The sequence below is a fragment of the Eubalaena glacialis genome, chromosome 8 (genome assembly GCF_028564815.1).
Source record: "Eubalaena glacialis isolate mEubGla1 chromosome 8, mEubGla1.1.hap2.+ XY, whole genome shotgun sequence".
In the NCBI taxonomy this organism is placed as follows: domain Eukaryota; kingdom Metazoa; phylum Chordata; class Mammalia; order Artiodactyla; family Balaenidae; genus Eubalaena; species Eubalaena glacialis.
Genome location: NC_083723.1, coordinates 56,017,572 through 56,041,129, shown reverse-complemented (window position 1 = coordinate 56,041,129; position 23,558 = coordinate 56,017,572). Strand labels below are relative to the sequence as shown.

General features: G+C 35.2%; 1 protein-coding gene across 1 annotated transcript in view; it reads left to right on the top strand.

The window, feature by feature from the left end:
* Positions 1-23,558, top strand: part of HDAC9 (histone deacetylase 9) — a 1,013,429-nt gene that overhangs the window by 800,781 nt on the left and 189,090 nt on the right. The window contains exons 19-22 of the mRNA XM_061198513.1: positions 3,796-3,851; positions 4,096-4,183; positions 9,787-9,906; positions 10,218-10,315. Coding sequence (XP_061054496.1) covers positions 3,796-3,851; positions 4,096-4,183; positions 9,787-9,906; positions 10,218-10,315 — 362 coding nt within the window. The remainder of the gene's footprint in view (positions 1-3,795; positions 3,852-4,095; positions 4,184-9,786; positions 9,907-10,217; positions 10,316-23,558) is intronic.

The following is a 23,558-nucleotide window of genomic DNA, read 5'->3' as shown; positions in this document are numbered from 1 at the left end:
GTGACCTTGGGATATCCCAGCGAAGATATCAAGGAAGTGGGCTGGTATTTTGGTGCTCAGAGCAGGGTTCATCCTGGAAATAAAAATCTGTGAAGTATCTGATGATGGGTGGTAATTGAATTCCGTGAGAGTTGTGCCATTGCCTACAAAGTAAGTATAGAAAGAGGAGAGGAGAAGCCTAAGACTGGGCCTTGAGTAACTTCAGTATTTAATGAGCAGATTGAGGAGTATGAGCCTTAAGGGAGACTGATTAGGAAGTTGAAAGAGAGGTAAAGAAACCAGGAGAGTATGAAGTCACAGAAGCCAAGGAAAGAGAATCTTTTAAAAAGGAAGGTGTAGCCAGTAGTGTTGAAAGCTAATGAGACCAAGTAGCCTGAGAGCATAAAAATCTCATTAGATTTAATGACATGGAGGCTATTGGTGACCTTAGTAAAAGCTTCATTAATGGACTAATGGAGGTGGAAGATAAGTTAGAGATAGGTGACTGAGGCAGAGGTGAGGAAAAGGCAAAAAGAGAAAGCAGGATAGACCATGTTTTCAAGATTTTTAAAGGGGAAGAAAAGACATGTGGCAGTTAGAAGGGCCAATCAAAGTAAGGATAGAGATATATATGTGTATATATATAGTGTGGGTGTGTGTATTTGTATTGTCTTAGTTAACATATATATAATTTTATTTTCAAGATGGCAGGAACTTGAGCCTATTTAAATCTTGATGAAATGTGTATAATGGGGAATTTTAATATGAATTTAATATGTTAGTGAGGAAAACATAAATGATAGTGGAAAAGTAGGAGAGGATGGTATCCTAACTGCAGGTGATAGATTCTAGGAGGACTAACAACTCCTCTAGTGCAACAGGAGGGAAAGAGAGCTGGACTACCCCAGGACTCAGTCATCTTAATTGTGTTCTATCTTCTCTCTTTCTGGGTGATCTAATCCTTTTTTACAAGAAAGTGTTGTGGAGGGTTGGTGCAGTGGGCTTCATGGTCTCAAAGCAGCCATGAGAAAGGAGAACACAAGCTCCATCTTCTGCTGCAGGCAGGTTGGTGAGATGTGAGCGAGGAAATAGCTACCACCTGAGCATATTATGGGAGAAGCAGCCTTGCCAGGTTTCAACTAAGGAAAGGCAGGGGCCTCTCAGAAAAGACTTGGAAAATGTAGGGGAGTTTGCCATTCCTGAGAACACATTGGAAAGTTTGGGTGGATCATGATAACTAGGAAAATATTTGTTATTGGCAAGAAGATAATTTTCGATCTAAAATCAAGTAGTTGAGCAAAATGGTAGAGGTAACTAAAGAAAACTGTAAAGTGAAAGGCAGACCTTTTGTTCAAGGAATTTGGCCGTAAGAGAAAAGAAGAAGATGGAATTAAATTCTATTTGGCTTTTTGTCTTCTATAATCTAGCTAGTTACCTGTGCGATTTCACTTCCATTTTGTTCCTTAACATGAACTCTATTCAGGTTCATTTTCTGTACATAATACTTTCTAAAATCCTTTTTCTCTGAGCCATGTTTATGCTTTTCCCCCTGCCCAGAATACCATTTAAGTCCTTTTTCACCTTTATGAACACAACTCTTCTTGTAAGACCCTTTAAAATTTACCTCTCAACTTTCTCTTTGTTTTATAGTATTTTTTCACTCTGAAATAATTGACGTTTGTTGTAAAACCATTTGGAAAATACTTGAAATTATAAATTAAATATAATCCACATAATACTATCACTCAGATATATCATGCTGTATGTATTATTTTTCACACCAGTACTTGTAAATTGCTAAGTCTTTTCTGTTCCACTAAATATTTATAACAAAATTTTAATGGCTCTCTAATATTCTGTGGTATAGATGTAGCATATTTCATTTAACCATTCTAATATTAACCAACTTAGATAATTCCCATTTTTCCTACTGTAAATAAAACAGTATCTTTTACATAAATACTTGTCTACACAATAACACCTTTAGAGCAAAAATCCTTTAAGTAGATTACTAGTTCAAAGGGTAAATGTTTTATAAAGGCTCTAAATGTATATATAGAGGTAGATTATTTTCCAGAAAGACTATAATAAATTATCCTCCTGCAGACATCATTTATCAGTATATAGGCACCCCTCCATTGTCAGCATGAAGTATTTTTAAAAGTTTTAATTTCCTAAGTGGAAAAATGGCTTCCCATTGGGATTTTCATCTGCTTGTATTTGATTACTAATGAAGGTGAATATTTTTTCTTATAGTTATTGATTACTGGATGTTTTCTTCTTTGTATTGTCTAGTCATGCCCTTTAACACACAAAACGTAGTATTTTTAATTGAATTATAAAAGATCATTAGTATTGTTAATCTAATTGTAAAATTTTGTTACATGCTAATTATCTTGCCTTGTATTATATTGGTTGTTATTTTCACCCTAGCTACTGTTTTCGCAGTAAAATATATCACACATATCTAATCTTTACAGAATTCTCCATTCTCGGAAGTCATGTAGCACTCTAGCGTTTCACTCCACAATCTTAAAATTGCACTCTCTACTGTCTTGTGTTGTTCATTAATAGTTTCTTTTATATTAATCTTTTATAGCCACAGAGATAGTAACTTGCTTAAGAACAAGAATAAGGAATATGTTTATCATTATTCCTAGATTTGTAATTGGTATTGTGTTATTGACTTCTAATTTGCTTCTGGGATTATCATTATGTATATGCCCATCAAAATATATAACAAATTAACTCATTGTGTGTTAATTACCATTATGTTCTAGAAAAATTTATGTATATTTACAGCCGTTGGGAATAGGTTATATTTCTTGAGACTATCTTTATGCTTGTAGTAAGATTTGGGAAAAAATATCCGTGGGGTATATTAAAATTATTTCAAAAGTTTTAGGATTGTATATTAAAGAAACATTCTGTCGTGAGCATGTTACTTGTATCATAGTTAAGTGAAAGGTGGTGTGAGCCATCTGATAAATGATTTCTTTTTTCACGTCAAGCAGCCCAGCTTTTCTGAGCATGCTGGCTTTGCAAGGATTTATAGTTCCCTGCCTTCATGCTGGAGTTACTTCAGCTTTCCGTGATGCATTCCAACTAATCTGGAGGTTAAGGCATTCCTTGATCATGGATAGATCTGATTGCTACTCAGCCCTGGAATTCTTTATAAAATTCCAGAACGTGGGCTAGAAATTGACTTAGGGAATCCAATAAAGTTGCAAGTCTTGGCAGTCATCCAAGCTAAATTTATAGACTGGAAGAAATATGGGCTTTCCATTGTTCTCTTTTTCACCTTTCTGGGGTTTCTTTTGTGTGTATGTGAGTGTGTGAGTGTAAATTTATCATTTTGCTGACGTTGGAGTGGAAATAATCATTGAGGAAATCCAGCTAAAGAATTTTCACTTTGGATCCTCCGTGGTCTTTCCGAACTTTGACCCAAACCTGCACCAAGAGTGAATTTGTTCTCCCTCTCTAGGATGCTGGTGTCATAAAATAAGAAGTTGTTCTTGAAAATGAATCATGCTAGTATAACAGCTGATGTACACATTTGCCAGCTAGGTACAACTCCCAAATCCCCGTTCTTCCCCTGGCTCTGTGGGAGCCTTCTTTTTGAGACATGATCTGAGAAAATGTGATCATATGTATTGTTTCTGTTCATTCTGTGAAATGGTAATGGGGGCAAGAAAACAAGCTCTGAAGCCTCTTACAGATTTCAGTCTTTTTGTGTGTGCCTGATGCTCTGTAGTACATGGAGATCCAAGCAATCCTCTCCTATCTGATCAATGAAAATCTGTCTTGTTCTTACAGAATGGATTTGCTGTTGTGAGGCCCCCAGGCCATCACGCTGAAGAATCCACAGCCATGTAAGTACCAGGGACTGTTGCCCATCTCCAAGCGCCACGGTTCCTGGCGGTCACCTGCCCCGTGCATGTCTCTGAAGCCTCTAATTGTTAGCAGATGGACTGAGAAATCTTGCGAGGTACTCCCAGAAGCAGATTTATGGCTTCAGAGATCATATAGCATTTTAAAAAATGCTCTGAACATTATTTATAATGGTTTTCCTGGCTGATTTGCTTTCTTATTTCTCTGTTCTTCTCTATTCCGCAGGGGGTTCTGCTTTTTTAATTCAGTTGCAATTACCGCCAAATACTTGAGAGACCAACTAAATATAAGCAAGATATTGATTGTAGATCTGGTATGTATTCCTGGCCAGAGCTGCATTTTCAGTGACTCTAGATAAAAGGGAGTGAATTTGTATTTCTCTGTTAGGTTGCCTTGCATTTCGCACTTGCAAACAACTGAAGGGTGTGTTTCCTTTGAATGTGGAAACTCATTAAATTCAGGATTGCAGTTCTGAAACCATAAACATTCACGTTTCACTTTCATGGTGTTAACTGCAATTTAATGAGAAGAAGGCGCAGATCAGGGCAACTTTTATGATGCTTAAATGAATTGATACTTCCACAGTTAAAATAACCCAACAGAACCTGAATTTACTTTTCCCTGCAGAATATAGACTTTAAATAGTCAGATGTGCTGGAAAGAATGCTGTTGCTTTGGTAACCAATTGGCCACTTCCACTGGTTAGCAATCATGTTGCTTGTTGTGCAACAGTGGTATTATTAAAACAAGTCAGCATGTCATTTTTTTCTGAAAAGATCTCAGATCATGTATGCCAGTTTGGGATGACTCCCGGCAGGAACCCTGAGTGATTAAAAGTCAGAGGCATTAGATTAGTCTTGCATTTTAACATGATGCATTCTTACACAATAGAGTTATAATTTGTTTAACAAATGGTTTGTTTAAATGCAGATGACACTTGGCAGGTTGTCTATAGTATATTTGTGAATAATGAGCTGGAGATCTGCCCCATACAAAAGGACCAACCCAGGAAAGGGCGAAAGAGAGCTGACTGGTGATTTATGAGCCCCGTTTTCGGTTTGCCTCCAGTTCACGAGGAGGTGTAATAGGTTGTCTGACAAAGCATAGACAGGAAATGAACCCTGGCATCCAAAGCTAACCTGCTACATCTGCACTTAATTAATTTTTGCAGGTGATAAAAGATTTAAAGGCAAAATATGTTAAAAGTTTTTTTTGAAGTGCAAGGCTTAATAGTCTAAATCTTGTTCATATCTGCACTCATAATTAAATCTTATTGGGAAGTCGTGGCCTCCCTGTCCCGCCCTCCGATTCAGTTAAGCAGGCACACCAAAGGGTTGAGAGAACACAAACCAAGCCATATGAAGAAATACTTAGTCAAGTTAAAATGAAGATAAAAGGAATGAAAGACTGATAACCATTTGTACTGTTTGGTAGGAATGGTTACTTTCCACATCCTGCAGTGTAGCCTTTCTGCAAGTTCTTTGGTGCTGAGAGTATTGAAACCCAACTTCCCATGTATTTTCCAAACATGCTTAAATTTCAGTATAGGTCATAGTTCAACATTAAAGAAATGTGTTGAAGGCCTAGATATACTACAGCAGCAAGGTCTTAAAATTTTACAAAAATGAGGACATCAGTACCTATTTTCCCATGTATGTACAAAATGACGTTTTAAATAATTAATAATCATTGGCTTGCATGATTTATAAGATGGTAAATTTAAAAAATAATTTAATATGTTTCTAGAACTCTTAAGTTTTGCTCGAAAAATAAGCGAAAAACTTGAAGAAAGGGTAGCAGACGAAGACCAAGGATTGTAGGAAAATTTTTCTATGCTTTCTAAATTTGTCACAATTATTCAGGAAGGAGATTGTTAAGCTGTCACCCTATCCTTAAGAATTTTTTAGTATTACTTTCTGAGGAATCTCCTCTTCTATGAAGATAAAAACTGTTAAGAGGCTCTTTGAAAGCACATTTGTGACATCCAAACTCTAAAGCAGTGAATTGTACAAGAGACTTGAAGGCTAAAATGCCTGGCTTGTGATAGATGAATATTTTGTACCTCAGAGGATTTGTGTGTAAGGTTTTGTTTTTGTACATGAATATAAGAATAAAAGATTGTTGGATGTAATTTGATATGATTTATAAATTAAGTTGCTTGATAGCTATAAGGAGTGTTCTGTAAGCTTACTGGCCTTTGATTATGAATTTGCTCCATTATCCCACGTAAAGGATACTGATTTCCCAACAGGCTATAGTAAAAGAGAAGTTTTTGTTTTATATTCTCTAAACATATGAAGTTCTGTCCAAAGGGTTGCCTCTGAGATCACCACCAGCCCGCATATTCTTACTTTCAAGTCTTCCAAATTCTGCAGCTGCAGGGATACTTTGAGGAAATTCCCCTGTTTCTTCCAGCTGCCGAGAAGGAAGTTTTAAAGTGCCACGTGGCGCTGAGACATCCGTTCTCCCTGGCTGACAGGTCTGTTCTGCAAGTTAGCAGAGGAAAAGTGAAGGTTCTTCAGTGGCAAAAGAACTTCATTCCTGCATATACAAAGTCACTAACTTTAGCTAAATGGTATGAACCAGCTCCATCAATTCCTGGGCCAACAGAAGGCAGAGCTACTCCATTGTTTCAGCAGCTAGATTCCACATTTTTTAGATGCCTAGTAACAGAGAGCTCTAATTCACCCGCTATTTGAGGCCACAGCCAAATATCAGAGGCGTTGAGTATTGTAGGCAGGAATGATTCTAGTTGATCTGTGGAGCTTATTCATTCCAGTTCTTCTTCTGGGGAAGATTCCAAAGATATGCAGATTGGTGAGGAGAGAGAGCAGGTGCACTTGCTTTTCAGCTTGCAAGAGACTGGCCGTTGTGTTCAGGGCGTGAACCTGTCCTAGAAGTAGGATTTGCCTGAATGACTCAGGTAGCTTTTATGTAATGTGACTTTCAGTTGAAAATAATATGTTTTAGGCTATTTTCATTAAAAAAAAAGACACTTCAAATGTCCGTAGATTTTAGGCAATTCCATTTTTGGTCAAGCACCAAACTTGACCAGAGGATTGTCGCAAGTGCCAGTACTAAATAATTATACGAGATAACGTTAGTTGATAGAATATATAATTTATTCAGAGCTATTTTAACATTGTAGTGAAAACATGTTGGCTCTAAATCCTTGTATAGAATAAATTTTCACAGTATATCTTTAACCAGTAAAATAGCGAAATGATTTTTCAGTATTTCCCAGCAAATCTTAGATACAAGATCTATTTTGAGGCTGTTCATGATTTGGTTCATTTCCTTACTATAGTAAGTCCTCATAATCACCAATAATTGTCTTATATTGATCTAGTATATATTTGTTGCTATGGAGAAAAAATCCTCAGATCATATCTGACCAGTAAGTAGTTTGTATTTATATTTTCAGAGAAACTGGAAAAATACTCTCAAGATTATAAGTTGTTGCCCAAAACAAAAGGCACATTTGGACTTACCTTTATCTCTAAATGCTTTGTGAATATAAATATGGAATCAAGAATTATCCAAGTATTTTTAGAATGGGTTTGTGAATTTTAATGAATAATGTCTGTCAAAACCTTATTGTGCTATGGGCAAGAGTATATTTCTTATTCTGAAATTTATGCAACAATAAGCACCCAACGCATTTTTGAAGAACATATTATTTTATATCTAACACAAATTATCTCTTATTTGACCTTCTTAGATAAACCTTTACAACATGAAGGCAATATTTTTCTGGTTTTCAAACTGTGGATGTATCTAGGCCCAGAGCAAAATTTTTCTTACAACGCTGACTAAAAATTCTATCCTGTAGTAGAAATGCAAACATTCTATCACTGTTATTTTTCAAAATATTTTGTTTGTCCATCCTCTAGGTATCCAGTAGCAAATTCAAGACATTGTGGGTTAAGTAGTATCATTTTTGTTCTCATAAAGGAAAAGTTTTGCTGTTTCCTCCTTCCTTTCCTTTGAACTTTCAGAAATCCAGGAATTAATATATATATTTTTCAGTAAGCTATTTTTTTTTCCTGATGTGTGTATGTCTTTAGTCAGGACAAGTTTCTGGAAAGATGCCTTTCTTTCCAAATATTTTATGATTCCTTAATTGATTTTGGAAATGTGTACTATGTAAAAGGGAGGAGGATTAGTGTATGTCTACACTGTGGATAGCAAGCTCACTGCAGGCTTTTAGAACCTACCAAAAGGAGGTTTTGGTGGTGTCTAGTGAGGGAGTTCTGGGCTGGAGGTTGAAGTGGAGACAAGTTATATAAACCTCAATAAGGAGCAATAATGACCACCAGTCTCACTTCATAGGTTTGCTAAGAAGATCAAAGAGATAATGAATGTAAGTGTAAGTTAACAGCATAATGGTTATGAGTTTGGCCTTTGGAGTGAGAAGTGGATTCAAGACCCTGTCTTGAAAAATAACTGAAGCTCTCCAAGTCTCAGTCTACTTACCTTTTAAATCAGCGATAATATCATATACCTCATATAAATGTTAAATAATCTATGCAAGATATTTAATATGGTACCTGACTCAAAAATTGTAGGAATCATTGTTGAAAATAGTGTGATTCTTACTGATATAAAATAAAGTATAATGTAAGTAAGTAGTTACAAGTGACCAATACTTTTTTATAACAGAACCTGAAACTATAAATGTTACACATGTAGCAGTAATATTATATTAAATACAAATATATAGGTTATTCACTTTTATGAGTCATTTATTTTATCTTGTTCAGAAGCTATTAGGAACCATATTAACTGAGACTCTTAACACTTGGGGTCTTTTAGTAAGGACGTTTTTAAAAATGCTATTGGTTTTATTTTTCCTATATCTTTTATCAATTCCGGCATGTTTATATCATAAAACAATTAGAAAAAAAGAACTATTAAGTTTTGAATCATTATCAAATACAAATGTCCTAAGAATTTTTTTTCTTTCATTTTAATGAAACAGGCCCCTTTTTTTTCCTGTGGGAAGGGGGAGTGGTGTGGAGAAAGAAAATATAGGAAGAAGGAGGCTGGGAAGAGAGCCATAATATAATATTAAAATTAGGCAAATTGGACAAGATTGCATAAAGGCTCATGCCATCTTTCTGCTTTGGCCCAAATGATTTAATAGCTAATGAGCTCACGCTCCTGTGTCTTTGACTCTTGCCTTCACGATTTTACCAAAATAAAGTATGAAGTCCTTTTTGCATCTGGCATCTCTTTTGAAGTCATTCTAACTGCTGAGGGACTGCTAACTGAATTGAACGCTTCAAGAAAGCCAATTTACTCAGCTGGTTGCAAAGCCTTTGACCTTAATGGTGGGACTTGGCAAATCAATGCGTACACGTATGTTTAGTGTTCTGTCAAGAATTGCGAAAATGCTCTGTAAGCCATAGATCCTTCTGCAAAATACTAGTTTGTAGTTTAAACATTAGTCTTTCTTCAGAGGCCAATGAGGCTAGTTAATTAAGCCTAAGGGGTTATGAACTGTTGGCAGTTAATAAGTCATAAAATTCCTCCATAAAACAGGATGCGAGATTCCATCACTGAAGCAAAGAGTACAAAGGGCCGGTGTATAAATATCTAATTGTACCAAAGGACTGGGCTTTCTCAATGACTGCTCATCTGGAGTCTCCAGGGCATGTTTGCTGTGGTTTCCTGATTTTTAGAAGCCAGTTTAAAAAATGAGTGCATTAAAGGGTAATTTGCCTGAAAGTTCAGGAAGTAAAGGGGGTGGTGTGGAAGCAAGCTGAACAGGAGAAAGAAAGAGGGATATACAAGACAGAAAATGAGAAGGAGGGTGGGGTAGAAAGACAGGGAACTAGAAATTAGAAAAGTCGTCTCCACACAGAGTGAGACGAGACTGTATTTGTCATCTGTTTTTTTTTTTTTTCCCTGTAGGATGTTCACCATGGAAATGGTACACAGCAGGCCTTTTATGCTGACCCCAGCATCCTGTATATTTCACTCCATCGCTATGATGAAGGGAACTTTTTCCCTGGCAGTGGAGCCCCAAATGAGGTTCGGTTTATTTCTTTAGAGCCCCACTTTTATTTGTATCTTTCAGGTAATTGCATTGCATGATTACCCCTAATTTTCTTGTCCTTTGCTGGTGTTTTAAATTACACGAGATTACTGAATTGTCCCACGGGACCAAGAACCAGTGCAGAACAAGTGCATAACCCAGAGCACTGGTTGTCAAGCAAAGTTGGGCTGATTTGACATGTTGTTTGATGTTTATTTCAAGAGCTCACATGTGTTTGTTTTCCTCTCTTTTTGCTTCTTCCCTGTGCTCTTCTCTACCCACTGTGGTGTGGTTTTTCTCTTCCTAGGTTGGAACAGGCCTTGGAGAAGGATACAATATAAATATTGCCTGGACAGGTGGCCTTGATCCCCCCATGGGAGATACTGAGTACCTTGAAGCGTTCAGGTTGGTACTTCTTTCTCTGAAAGTGGAGAATTAGAAAACAAATGAAACAACACCAAATGTAAAAGAGAAATGTAAATTTCTAACTAAGGTAAAGTAGCTAAAGGAGTCATTCTATTAAAGCTCCAAAAAATGTTTGGTTTAAGGGACCTGAATATTGCTACAAAGCCACTTAAGGAGTGTGTGTACCAAAAAAAGGTACATCAAGACCTAGTTGTAGTTATATAGGTATGTTCGCCAATGGCCAGGCATGTTCCCCTCTTTCTGCAAAAAAAAAAAAGGGGAAAAAAAGATTTTATTATTAAGTATTCTGGAAAATTCTGCCTATTATGACATATGATGTGATTTAGAATGGACATTAGCGTATTAACCGCTCTGGGAATTCCTTCACTACCTATTTAACTTTTTTGAACAGACATTTCGCAAACTTCACTGGACTAAAGAATTTTTTGCACATATTTTTACATATAGCACCACTTGGCATTCTTAGCTCCAAGGAACATTGGCCTAGGCAATCTCATTTCATGGTTAAGCAAATGGCTTTTCCCTCTCATAATATGTGTATTTTCCCTCTCACATTAAAACACCAACTGATTAATTGGTTGTTGCCAGTTTCTTTAGAAAATGTAGGCAGTAATTAAAGTGTATATTAATATATACACATTGCTACTTTTTTTCTAAAGAGCTTTAAAAATTAGTTGAAACAAGAAATACAATAAATTAAAAGTTTTTGTTTTGGATATAGTTTTTTAAGGCATTTATTCTCTGGAATTAAAATTTTGTTCATTGTTTGGAAAGGTCTCTGTTTTAAGGGAAATAGCAGATTATGTCAATATGTGCCTCACTTGCAAGATTTTAGGAGATTTTAACCTATTGGTACTGCATGAATTTTGGATGTTTTGTTTATTTGAAGCAAAAGCAAACAACTGCATGATAAGAAATTTTTGAAGCATTCTTTTCTTTGGCTAATTTACCAATTATAAATGCCCAAGGGAAAAATCCTGTCGACAACGCATCTGAAATACATAAGAAAATTTTTTAATCAGTAAAGTTTTGATGGGTTTCTGTTGTCCTTTGTATCATTCATACTTAAATTTCTCCTTTGGGAGTCATTTCTCATTTGAAAACAGGCCCAGGAAAAATGATAGAAAATTGCTATTTTTAAGAATTTACATTAAAATAAATATATTGTCTTGATATTTGAGGAAAATTCTCATATTTCAGATTTGTACTGTGAAAACAATGTACATGTTCTATAAATAGTACATGTATCTTTACTATTTATAGAAAAAAATAGGTGAAATAAGTTTATTTATTTTGACTTGGGTTGTCTATGAAGATATCTTGCGTTAATTAGCAGTAAAAGTAAACAATTATATTAAGAAACTATAGGGGTTTCAATATTATGAATTATTTTTGCAACTTAACAAAACATTATTAATATTTTTAAGGAACTCTAATGGGATAATAGATTTTTATATTATCTCACATATGAATTTATTTGTCTGTTTACCAAGTTGACCTAGTAACTTACATGATACACACATTAAGTTCTCAACTTTACTATAGCATATGATCATAGTCATTGGTCTGCAACATAGAATTACTAGTTTTTTATTATCATAATACTATTTGTGTTACTGTAGCTTTACATAAGAATGCATTATGCATTCACAGCAGGGAAGGATAATTAATATTTTGTATCTATTTGTTTTCTCATGACAAAGTTAATGGTAGATGAGATTTTTTTAAAAGAACCCCTTTGAACACAACAATTTCATTAAATAATGTGAAAACAGATATTAAGTGTACATTATTGATTTTTTACTGAAATGGTAAGTGAATCAAGTGCTCCTTGAATGTCGCCAAGAATGGCACCTTCTCTTTGCCTGGAATGTGGACACTTTATTTTAGAAAACTATTTTAAACTTTCCAGTGCGGTCACCATATCCAGGCTTAATTAGAGGAGAAGCAGCATTATTTAGCTAGGCTGCAGAAATGTAAAATTGTGACTTTTAATGTTCATAGTTATTTAAGAACCAGATTTAAACTATAATAATTCTGTCAGTTTTTAACTGTGCTATACCATGTCTGCTTGCTGCCCAATGCGTATAGCTAAAAGTACTTGTAAACTTTTTAAGGAGGAATCAAGAAAGTAAGTCCTTCATTCAAAAAATATTCATTGAACACTTAGTATATGCCAGGAACAATGGCGAGCACTTGGAATTTAGAGCCAGTTTGCTCTCAGGGAACAAAATAGAAGTGATACTTATTGTTCTAGTGAACAGATGTCCTTAGACATAGAGAGGATAAAATGATGAATTCTTCCTGAAGGGTTTTGGGAAAGGCTTCATCAAGTATTGTTCAACCTGTGCCTTCAAAGATGAGTGGGAGTTTTCAAGGGGTAAAAGAATTGGAGTAGGGGGATTCATACTAGGCAGAGAGAATAGACTGTGAAAAGCATGGAGCCATAAAATGATCTTGCTCTCTGGGCTCAAGAGCGTGAGGGTGGGATCGCGTGGCAGGTATACAGATCATACTTCATAAAGTCTTTTGCAGGCCAAGAATGCCCATCTAAATATATAAATTTCTTTCTAATTTTGGGCTCTAGTGCGATAGACTCCCAAATAATTTTTAATGTAGTATTATTTTATAAGCATATCCTTCTTAATATAATCCTTTTTCTAAGTATTGAAACTAAAGCTCTTTCTGGCATCTGTGCGTGGGTGCGGAATACATAGGTTGGGAGAAAAGTAAATGGTACCTTTTCTTTTTTCTTAATTTTTCATTGTTTCTGGACTATGATAAGTATCTTTGTAAGGAAAGCCTCTCTGAAACTCCATTTATAATAGGATATAAGATGGCTGCTAATTTTAAATTTGCATATATATTGCCTTTGTGGTCTCTATTATGTGTTTTTCTCTGTGGCAAAAAGAAAATTGCAGGCAAACCAAACATTTTCATGTTTGCTTTAAGTTTTAAAGATAGTTTTAAAAATATAATAGAATATCTAAATTAGTCCAGGTAATTCGTTGTTTCTTCCTTGTAGTTATCATTCATCTCTGAAATAATTGAAGGTTATGATTCAGATTTTTCTCAAGAGTTTTTAAAATCTTCCAATAATTTTAAATACCTTCTGTGTTCACCTAAAATATATTTCTAAGGTTATCACTTTATTAAATAATTATGGGTATTTGTATTAAGGTCTTACATGCCAGGTTCTAGATTATAAATTTTATAGACATCATGGCTATTTCTTAAGTGGTTTGTATAAGCCACAGAACTACTATATGGAAGGGCCATGATGTGGCTCTAAAATCTATGCTCTTTCTATACCACCACACTGCTACTCTCTTCTACTGTTCATGACTTAAAAGACTAAGGTGTGATAAAGCATAGTGAACTTATACTGAAACATGAGGCCTTCTACCCCAAACCTAAATCACAAATGCCTAGTACACAGCATGGCAGAGAAGAGCTATTAAGTAATACTGGCTGAATGAATCAATTAATAAATAAATAAATCAGAGAAGAAAGGGGGAGTAATACACTACGGTAGAAGCATTGGAAACCCCTGAGGGACCTGCATGAATCCTATCTCTTGGTCCCTCAAGGAGCATGCTTCACAAAGAACTCTGAACACCCATTCATTTGCTTATAACAATTTCAAGTGTCTTCTCTTCATTCAACAAATTTGCTAAATGCCTGCTTAGCAGCTTCTGTTCCAATCACTTCAAAATATTGTTCCAATGGTTCTGTCTTATCCATAATCCCTAGATGAGCACTGGACACATTTTTTTCTAAAGATTAATTCTTTAAGAGTTCTATAGATGTTAAAGTGGTTATTTATATAAGAGAATTTATTTTTTGTACAATATTATATGTTACAGGTGTACAGTATAGTGATTCACAATTTTTAAAGGTTATACTCTATTTATAGTTATTATAAAATGTTGGCTATATTCCCTATGTTATACAATATATCATTGTAGCTTATTTTGTACATAATAGTCTGTACCTCTTAATCCCCTACCTCTAAATTGCCCCCCTTCCCTCTCTCCACTGGTAAGTACTAGTTTGTTCTCTATATCTGTGAGTCTGTTTCTTTTTTGTTCTATTCACTAGTTTGTTGTGTTTTTTTAGCTTTTTCATATAAGTGATATCATACAATATTTGTCTTTCTCTGTCTGTCTTATTTCACCTAGCATAATGCCCTTCAAGTCCATCCATGTTGCTGCAAATGACAAAACTTTATTCTTTTCTGTGGCTCAGTAGTATTCCATTGTGTGCACACACACACACACACACACACACCCTACATCTTCTTTATCCATTCATCTGTTGATGGACCCTTAGGTTGCTTCCGTATCTTGGCAGCTGTAAATAATGCTGCTGTGAACATTGGGGTGCCTGTATCTTTTTGAATTAGTGTTTTTGGGTTTTTTTGGATGTGTACCCAAGAGTGAAATTGCTGTGTCATATGGTAGTTCTATTTTTAATTTTTTGAGAAACCTTCATGCTGTTTTCCACATTGGGTGCACTAATTTACATTCCCACCAACAGTGTGTGCGGGTCCCCTTTTCTCCACATCCTTGCCAACATTTGTTATTTGTGTTCTTTCTGATGATAGCCATTCTGACCGGTGTGACGTGGTATCTCATTGTGGTTTTCATTTGTATTTCTCTGATGATTAGCGATGTTGAGCATCTTTGCATGTGTTTGTTGGCCATCTGCATGTCCTCTTTGGAAAAATGTCTATTCAGTTCTTCTGTCCATTTTTTACTCAGGTTATTTGGTTTCCTGATGTTGAGTTGTATGAACTATTTATATATGTTGGATATTAACTCCTTATTGGTCATATCATTTGCAAATATTTTCTCCCATTCAGTTAGTTGTCTTTTCATTTTGTCAATGGTTTCCTTTGCTTTGCAAAAGTTTTTAAGTTTAATTAGGTCCCTTTTGTTTATTTTTGCTTTTATTTCCTTTGCTTTAGGAGACAGATCCAAAAAATATATATTGCTATGATTTCTGTCAAAGCGTATTTTGCCTATGTTTTCCTCTAAGAGTTTTATGGTCTTACATTTAGGTCTTTAATCCATTTTGAGTTTATTTTTGTATACGATATTAGAGAATGTTCTAATCTCGTTCTTTTACATGTAGCTGTCCAGTTTTCCCAGCACCACTTATTGAAGAAACTGTCTTTTCTCCATTGTATATTCTTGCTTCCTTACTCATAGGTTAATTGACCATAAGTGTTTGGGTTTATTTCTGGGCTCTCTATTCTGTTCCATTTATCTATGTGTCTGTTTTTGTGCCAGTTCCATAATGTTTTGATTACTGTAGCTTTTATAATAGTCTGAAGTCAAGGAGAGTGATTCCTCAAGCTCTGTTCTTCTTTCTCAAGATTTTTTAGGCTGTTCAGCCTCTTTTGGGTTTCCATACAAATTTTGAGATTATTTTTTCTAGTTCTGTGAAAAATGCCATTGGTATTTTGATAGGAATTGCACTGAATCTATAGATTACCTTGGGTAGTATGGTAATTTTAACAGTGTTAGTAGTTTGTTCATAGTGGGCAAGATTATATGTATCTCATGCTTCTAATTGAATCTAATGAGGAAAACATCTCCATGTGTTTAAAAAAAGAGTAGCAATTTCCAATGTAGAAATAAAATATTAGTAGTCCTTCAAATTATGCATATTTTATTGGATAGATAAAGGAATGAATGAGTGAATGAATGACGATCTCTGTGGATTTTTAATTTCAAAAAATAGGTATAAGCCCTTTACATTTGGAGGGTATTGATGAAATAATAAATGACTCATTTGGCACACACTGAAAACAAGCTAAGAGAGTGGCTTAGAGCTGTTGATCTGGGTTCCTTAGATGCAAACACGTTGTGATTTTTAAAAAATTACTGCTCTCCAGGCCAACGTGTTTATAGTCTGTAGCTACCATGATTAATATTTGTTAATGGTAAGGATTTCCAAATACAAAGGGTCTGTAAATATCAGGTCTTCGGGCATGTTCACCTCTGGGGGAAAACTCCTAACCAGAATGATTCTGTTTCACCAAGGTTTTCAGTATGCCAACTGAAAAAGAGGATTTGAGTGAGTTATCTAATCTAGAAAATAAATATCTAGTCAAAATATATGTTGTTATTTCTATTGTAAACTAGTTGTTTTTTCTTTTCATTGACTTATGAAGTATCTCTTTAATCAAAATGTTTTTGTGCTTGCAAATGTAGCCTTTGCTAAAATACTTTGACCATATAACCAATAGAATGTTTAAAAATTAGCATATTTGTTACAAAGTCAAAGCAGCTGAATCAGTTGGACGTATACAAAGAGCCCAAACAGCCTATATCTCTTTCCGTTGTCTTTGGTTTATACCTGTTTGCTTTAATGATATAAGCAAATTTAAAATCCATTGATACAAAACTGTGACTGGAAACTTGACTAGATAACATCTATTCTCAGTTCATCTGTCACACTGTCAATTGTATTGTAGATACAGCATCTTTAAAATAGAGCTTCCTATGATTTCTCCTGTTTGCGGCAAAAATAGAAACATATGCATTTAACTTGAGAGCAGAGAATAGAGCCCTTAATTGTCATATTCATAGAGCAGCTATTCCTCAGACAACTAGTCAGTAATGGTTAGCTTGGAGTTTTCTTAGAATGGTTGAATTTACCATGGAATGATAGTAGATAATTTTGAGCAGTGAACATAAATAAGTACAATATTTTATTTTCTCTTGTTTTATCAAACATATCATTGTTGTTATAACTAATTTTAGAGCACTGGCTTCTAAATAGTCTTGTCATATGCAGAGACTGAAATTTAGAGGTTGCTTAATTCTGTCTGAGAAATGAGATGGGATCATAGTAAATATTTATGTTCTCTCATTGGTAATGACAACTAAGTACATATTTTTATGGTTATTCTTATTTTTATCATATTTTAATGAAATTTCATGGTAAGAGAATGGAAAGTAAAACTATTATAAAAGTAATAACATAATATAATGATGATAATATCATAGTAATATAGAAATTCATTGAGGACTTGCTAGTTGCTCATTTCTTTTCATCTTTACAAGTTGTTGAATTAAGTGCTCCCAGTTTCCAGATGAGGATACCAAGCCCCCCTTGAGTTCAGTAGGTTGGTTAACCTGATGTCACATAGCTGATTAACGGTGATCAGGGACTGCGTGGCAAAAAGTGTGAGTGTAGAGACAGTACTCCTTTGGCCCTAAGCTATAAACTATAGTTCCTCTGTCAAGAGTAGGAGTAACAAAACAATAATAAAGTGAGAAATTCTTTGCCAGTGCATTTTAGTCTCTCCAGCGTTTATCTTCGACATCTAAATTGGTAATACTATTTTAAAATTGAAAATTACTCCCTGATTCTCACTACCCTTGTATCATATAATAATTTCAAGCCACTTCTCTTTGTGCCTTTCCTCATGTGTCACACTAAGCCTATGAAATAACACCCCTATAATTTTTCTTCCTTTTGATAACGAGACTGTTTACAGTGGAAAATATATTTTTTCCTTTTTTGTTAAAAGAATTTTTTTTTTTATTATGTACACATTTAGATTTTTTTTGGAATGGGTATGTGCTTGAACTTGAGAAAACCCAAATTAAATTTTAATAGAACATAGACTGATAAATGAATGCTTAGATCCAATTTTGAAATAAAGAATGATTTGTTGTCATCTAAAAATCATACTCAATACTGCAAAATGATTTGGGGTCTTATTTTGTCTATAAGAACTGTGTTAAAAAAAAAAAAAAAAGAACTGTGGTTGATGCTTCCCAGTCTTGAAATGGATTTTCAATTGTTAATGACAACCAAATATATTATGCTCATGATAGTATGTATTTTCCCAAGGATGTTGAAGACATTTTGGGAAAGAGGGTGGAATTTCTTGAAGCAATTTGCCAATATGAAATACTGTACATATCAAATTGGCCCTACTACCATCTTTCCCAGACCATTTATCATAGCTCACAAATCAAGCCCACATTTTCTCTTTCTGCAAGACTTGGCTAATAAAGAAGATGTGGGCTTCAAATCCAAACTTGTCAATCAATCTTGGGAACAAAGCAGTAATGATTTTCATCTATTGATATTTTATTTCAATGAAGAGCAATACATATGAAATTACTGCTGGAGTGATCTACAGTTTTATTCATTGTCCAGATTCTGTTCTTTGTATTCAGCATGTAGAGATGTTTCAAGAAGTTTTATCAGAATAGGTCAGAAGAAAAAGATCCGTAGGAATAAATTTTAGAAAGCTGTCAGCTCTATCTGCTCTTTAGTTTCAGCAATAAGTATAGTTTAAGAATAATTTTTTCTCTTTCATCTGTGCAACATATTGTACCAATTTTCATCAAAAAATTACAATTTCTATAGGTGTGTGTCTCTAGATACCCTTAGAATTTTGCTCTTTGACCCTGGGAGTAAATTGATCTTATGCACACCTGTCTTCCTTGGGAAACTTGCAAACTTCATTTTTGAGCTGAGCATCAAAGAGATATGATATTATTAGACAGTATAGAACTCAGGTAAAAAGTCCAGGAAGTATCTTGAAGTGCTTGAAGTTTTGAAATGTGAATTATATTATCTTCTGTGAAGAACTATTTAAAATAGTTCAAATGCAAGGCATAGTTTTTATTATTATTTTAAAAGGTCAGATCAACTGTAAAAATTTTAAGACAACATTTTTCCCTTCTGACTTAGAACAGTTTTAAAGCCAGAAATTTCCAGGAATTTGTGTAGCAATTATACAGTTTTCCAAATAATAAGGACTAATTAAAAGAGTAGCTATGTTCTATTAACTTTTCCCTAGCACTTCTCTCTAAGAAAGAAAGCAGTTTGCGTGACTAGAAACGATTTGTTTTTATTTTCAACATGGAACAGTGGATTACAAAACCCTTGCCTTGCACAAAATCCTCCCAACATATGTGTAATACTCAGAGATATCAGGAAATGAAAGTTTTCTACGAAATATTATTGTGAAGCTTTTTAGGCCAGAAATAGCAGATCTTTTGGACTGTCAAGCAGCTCAGATCAATTCATCAACTTAAATCATCTCATCTAGTAATAATGGAATTGGTGTGCAGTTAATTATGATATGACATAGCCAGAATGGAAGATAAATATAATTAATAAACTATGGAGTCACACTTTTTTCACAGTTTTAGTGAATATTTTAAGATTATGCTTCATTTACTGGTAAGATAAAACCAAATAAAAGTCACTTATCCTGTATTTCATTAAACAACTATTTATTAACCAAATTTCAATGCCTTTTGTTCTTCATGTGTTTTCTTGAAACTGAATAATTCCCCTCCATTTCCATGATTTCACACCTAAAGTTTACTGTAACTAAGTTTGAGATGACAAATAATGTGAAAAAAGAGATAGAACTTTGTTTTAATATACCATAAATGTAAATTTGTAATCTTTTTTTCTGAACTAGATAAATATAATGTTTACTAATAGAAATTTACTTATTAACTTTTCCAAGTAAAAGGGTCCACTTTGGGAAACTTGTGTTCAATAGGAAGTCTGTTCAGGTATTACTTCTGAGGTTCAGGGCTGAAGCTTACACCATTTTCTGGTAGGCAGGACTTTCAGATAGTAGTCCAGGTCTTTGCATGACATCAGATATCTGAATGATAGACTCAGTTTTCCATATTTCATCCCAATGATTTGATGTCACGTAGATGAAACTTGTCAACATTTGTTCCCATTTATATAGACATTTAAACTCCTCTGGCACTTTTATAGAAGGGTGAGGACTTGTCCTTGTAACTCTTATAAATCTGTCCATCTTTCTTATGGGCGCCCCAGTTCTGGGTATTTGTTGTCTAAACATCTTCTACTCCAAAGAGCAGCCCTGCTGTTGTGAAGCCATATGGAGGTCAGCAGGCTTACAGACTGCATAACTCCTAATGGGAAAGGCTCAGCAAAGTAACATTCTTGCCATTATAATTCATATTTTGCAATTTAAAAAGTGGGTGGAAGGGGAATTCCCTGGCGGTCCAGTGGTTAGGACTGCACGCTTCCACTGCAGGGGGCTTGGGTTTGATTCCTAGTTGGGGAACTAAGATCCCACAAGCCATGCAGGGCAGCCAAAAAAAAAAAGTTTTGAGAATACACAGTCTGAGCCTCTGGAGAAAAAATTAGACATTTTATCCAAAAGAAAAAGTGGGTGGGAGAAGGGGAGAGATGGATGAGTGAGTCACCTTTCAATCTCAGCAGAATTTTAAATCCATCTGCATCTCAACTTGGGCATATTTTGCATCCCAAAATAATTGCAGAAATGGCCGTCAAAAAATAGCCTCTACATATTATCTTATGTATTAAAGATACATATTGTTGTAGTTGAAAACAAAATATTGGTTCACCTAGGATGTATATTTTTTGTTGTTTCATAACTTCTTGAAATTCAAGCAATATTGGAGTTACTGAAATGGACTGAATTTCAGAAACAAATGAGCATTTTTACTCAGATAATAGTGAAAGCTAAGATGTGAAGGGGAGTTTATTTACAATCCAGATTAAGAATGGAGCTGGCACAGATTTATAATTTAAAAGTTTTATAGCCCAAAGAAAGCTTGATCTTCTGTGCTTTCAGTTTCAGAAAAAGTCTCTTAAATGTTAACGTTGCCACATTGGGCCTCTGACTTTGCTTTGTATACCCAAGTCCTCTCCCTTGTATACGTTTCTGATACTATCACTTCCCTTTCATATTCCAGGGCTTCTAAATTGAAAATACATTTGCAGAAATTATTCAGTGATGCCTTTTTCTGCAATAAACATAATTTTTCCAAGTGACTCAGCAGGTGAAAAAGGCAGGGACAGAAATAAAGTCTGGGGTGTGTCATATTTTATTGATTCAGTTTAGTTATCTGATTAAATTCTAAATTACTCAGAAGACTGAAGTCTGTCAGAAGCTTAATATATTGCCCTTAGTTTAGTTATTTGAGGATATGACAATTGATACAAATCAAATACAGGATCCAAATGAAAAATAATAATTATGAAAGAAGGATCACTCACTTGTTAGTTTACTAGTGTCAATTTTTTGAAAGTAAACAAATTACTATTTTATGTCTTCTAAAAAAGCAATGATATGTCTATGTAGATATATAGACATAATGTTTGACACAGTTCTCTAAACATGCTTTTGAAGAAATTAGAATGTAAAAAGATCATCCCATTGTCAGAGCTGAGCATGAAATCCTGTACCAAGTTTGAAGGCCCACTTTAAAATTCTGTTGTTTTATAATACCTTTGGAAACGTGTATTGTTCCTTGTAAAATACCCACATATTCTCCTTTGGAATGGCTCCAGACTGTAACTGAACCACGAGGTTGCCCCCTGGTGCTTTATATATTGTTTAATTGTTTGCCTTTGGTGGATGTTTTTATTAAAAGCCTATTCTTTAGGATAAGACCAAAGTGTCATTTTAAGAACAGCAGAAGCAGAGCTGCTCCGTCCCATAGCTCTTTTTCATAAGTGTGTTAGTGAACACTGGATGCAGCTAATGAGCCTGCCAACATTTTTTCTTGTAATACTTCAAAAAGAGCAACAAGAACAACAAACAAAACCCCGGATTTTTATTTTCCTCCCATAAAACATGACTGCACTGGCCAGCAGAGCTGTGAGTTTGAATGGCTGTGCCCAGGGCAGTAGGGAAGAGAGGTGTTTGTCTGCTGTGTATGCTCACCCGCTGCTCTGTCTTGTGTCTTGGTCCAGGAGGAGGTCTAGTCTGGCGTTACATGCACCTTGGTGCGCATGGCCAGGTCACGCCCGAGGAGCTTGGGGGGGCAGGGAAGTCCATGTGTTAGGAGGGCCGTGGTGGGCTTCCTGGGGTGTTTAGCAAACCCATGTATGCTGTAGTGTACGTCGCAGCTACAAAGAAAGTTCTTAATGTCCTCCCCCTCCCCACAATCCGGTTGTAAGATAAGTATCATTCTGAAGTTCTCAGATCACTCTGAATATAAATTAGGTCTGGAAAAAGTTATTAATCTAATGATTTTAATTCTAAATGTTCTCCCTGAATATTTTCTTCTCTGAAGTGGCATCATCATATCACTCACTGATTTCTCAGAAGTTGGCTCTGGAAAGAATTCAGTGTTCTCTAGCAGGTCCTTGCCACAAAGAGCAAGCAAGAATTCGATTAGTCTTCTTCCCAAGCTAGTCTTCCTGACTGTGACCCACCCTCAGGCAAGAAGCTTGAAGGCAATGTACCTTGATACAATTTCTAGGACTTAAATGATCTCATTAAATTCCAATGCTAGATATCATGTTGACATTTGAGGAAATATGATTATTGACAAAATGTAAGCCTGTTATACACTATATCACTTCAAAAGGAGAAAGGCCATTAGGCCATAATTACATCAGAACGGTATACACATTTGGCTGGTTTATAAACTGTCACTTTCAGAAGTACCAAGACATATAAAAGTCTCCAAAGGTTCCATTATGACCCTATTTCCAACAGTCTTCTCTGACAAACTAAATAAATTACTGCATGTATTGGACCTTTGAGGCTTGGGGCAAAGAATGGAAAAATTATTTACAAAAGCTTGAAAATATTTAATCACTAGAGGCAGGGGGCAACGGTGTTTTAATTAGCAGGTCCTCGGGCCATTGGCTGACTGGAGGCTTTCTCAAACAACCACACAAATGCACTGAATAGCTGTTTGCCAGCCTTAGGGTCAGGTCTGAGATGAAACAGATAAGATAATTGGCTCTAATGAAATCCAGAAGGCCTTGGCTTTCTTGTTTGAGCTTGGATTTGAAAAGTGCGTGTGGAAGTGAGGCTTAATTCAAACCAGAATGGAGCTAGGCCCGCTTCTTAGTGACTTTGATATTGTTTGAAGTTCTAAAAGTGTTCGCCACACCACTAGCCTGCTGGGCTGGGCCTCCCTGGTACCCTTAATTACTAAGCTTTATTGCTGACTTTACTACACAGGAAAGGGGCCATTATATGTTCCATCAACATCAGCTCTTCTCAGATTGGAGGAAAGGGCAGGGTTAAAGGCCACTGTAGGAAGGCAAAAACTTCACTTTGAGGTAGTCAGATCATTTACCAGTGTTGGATTTCACCGTTATGCCCATACATTCCTTACAACACAGAAGCCCAATTTCCATTTTTTAAACAAGTGATTACTTTTCAAAACATTTTTGTTTGTTCCTGATTTTTTGCAGAGAGAACATT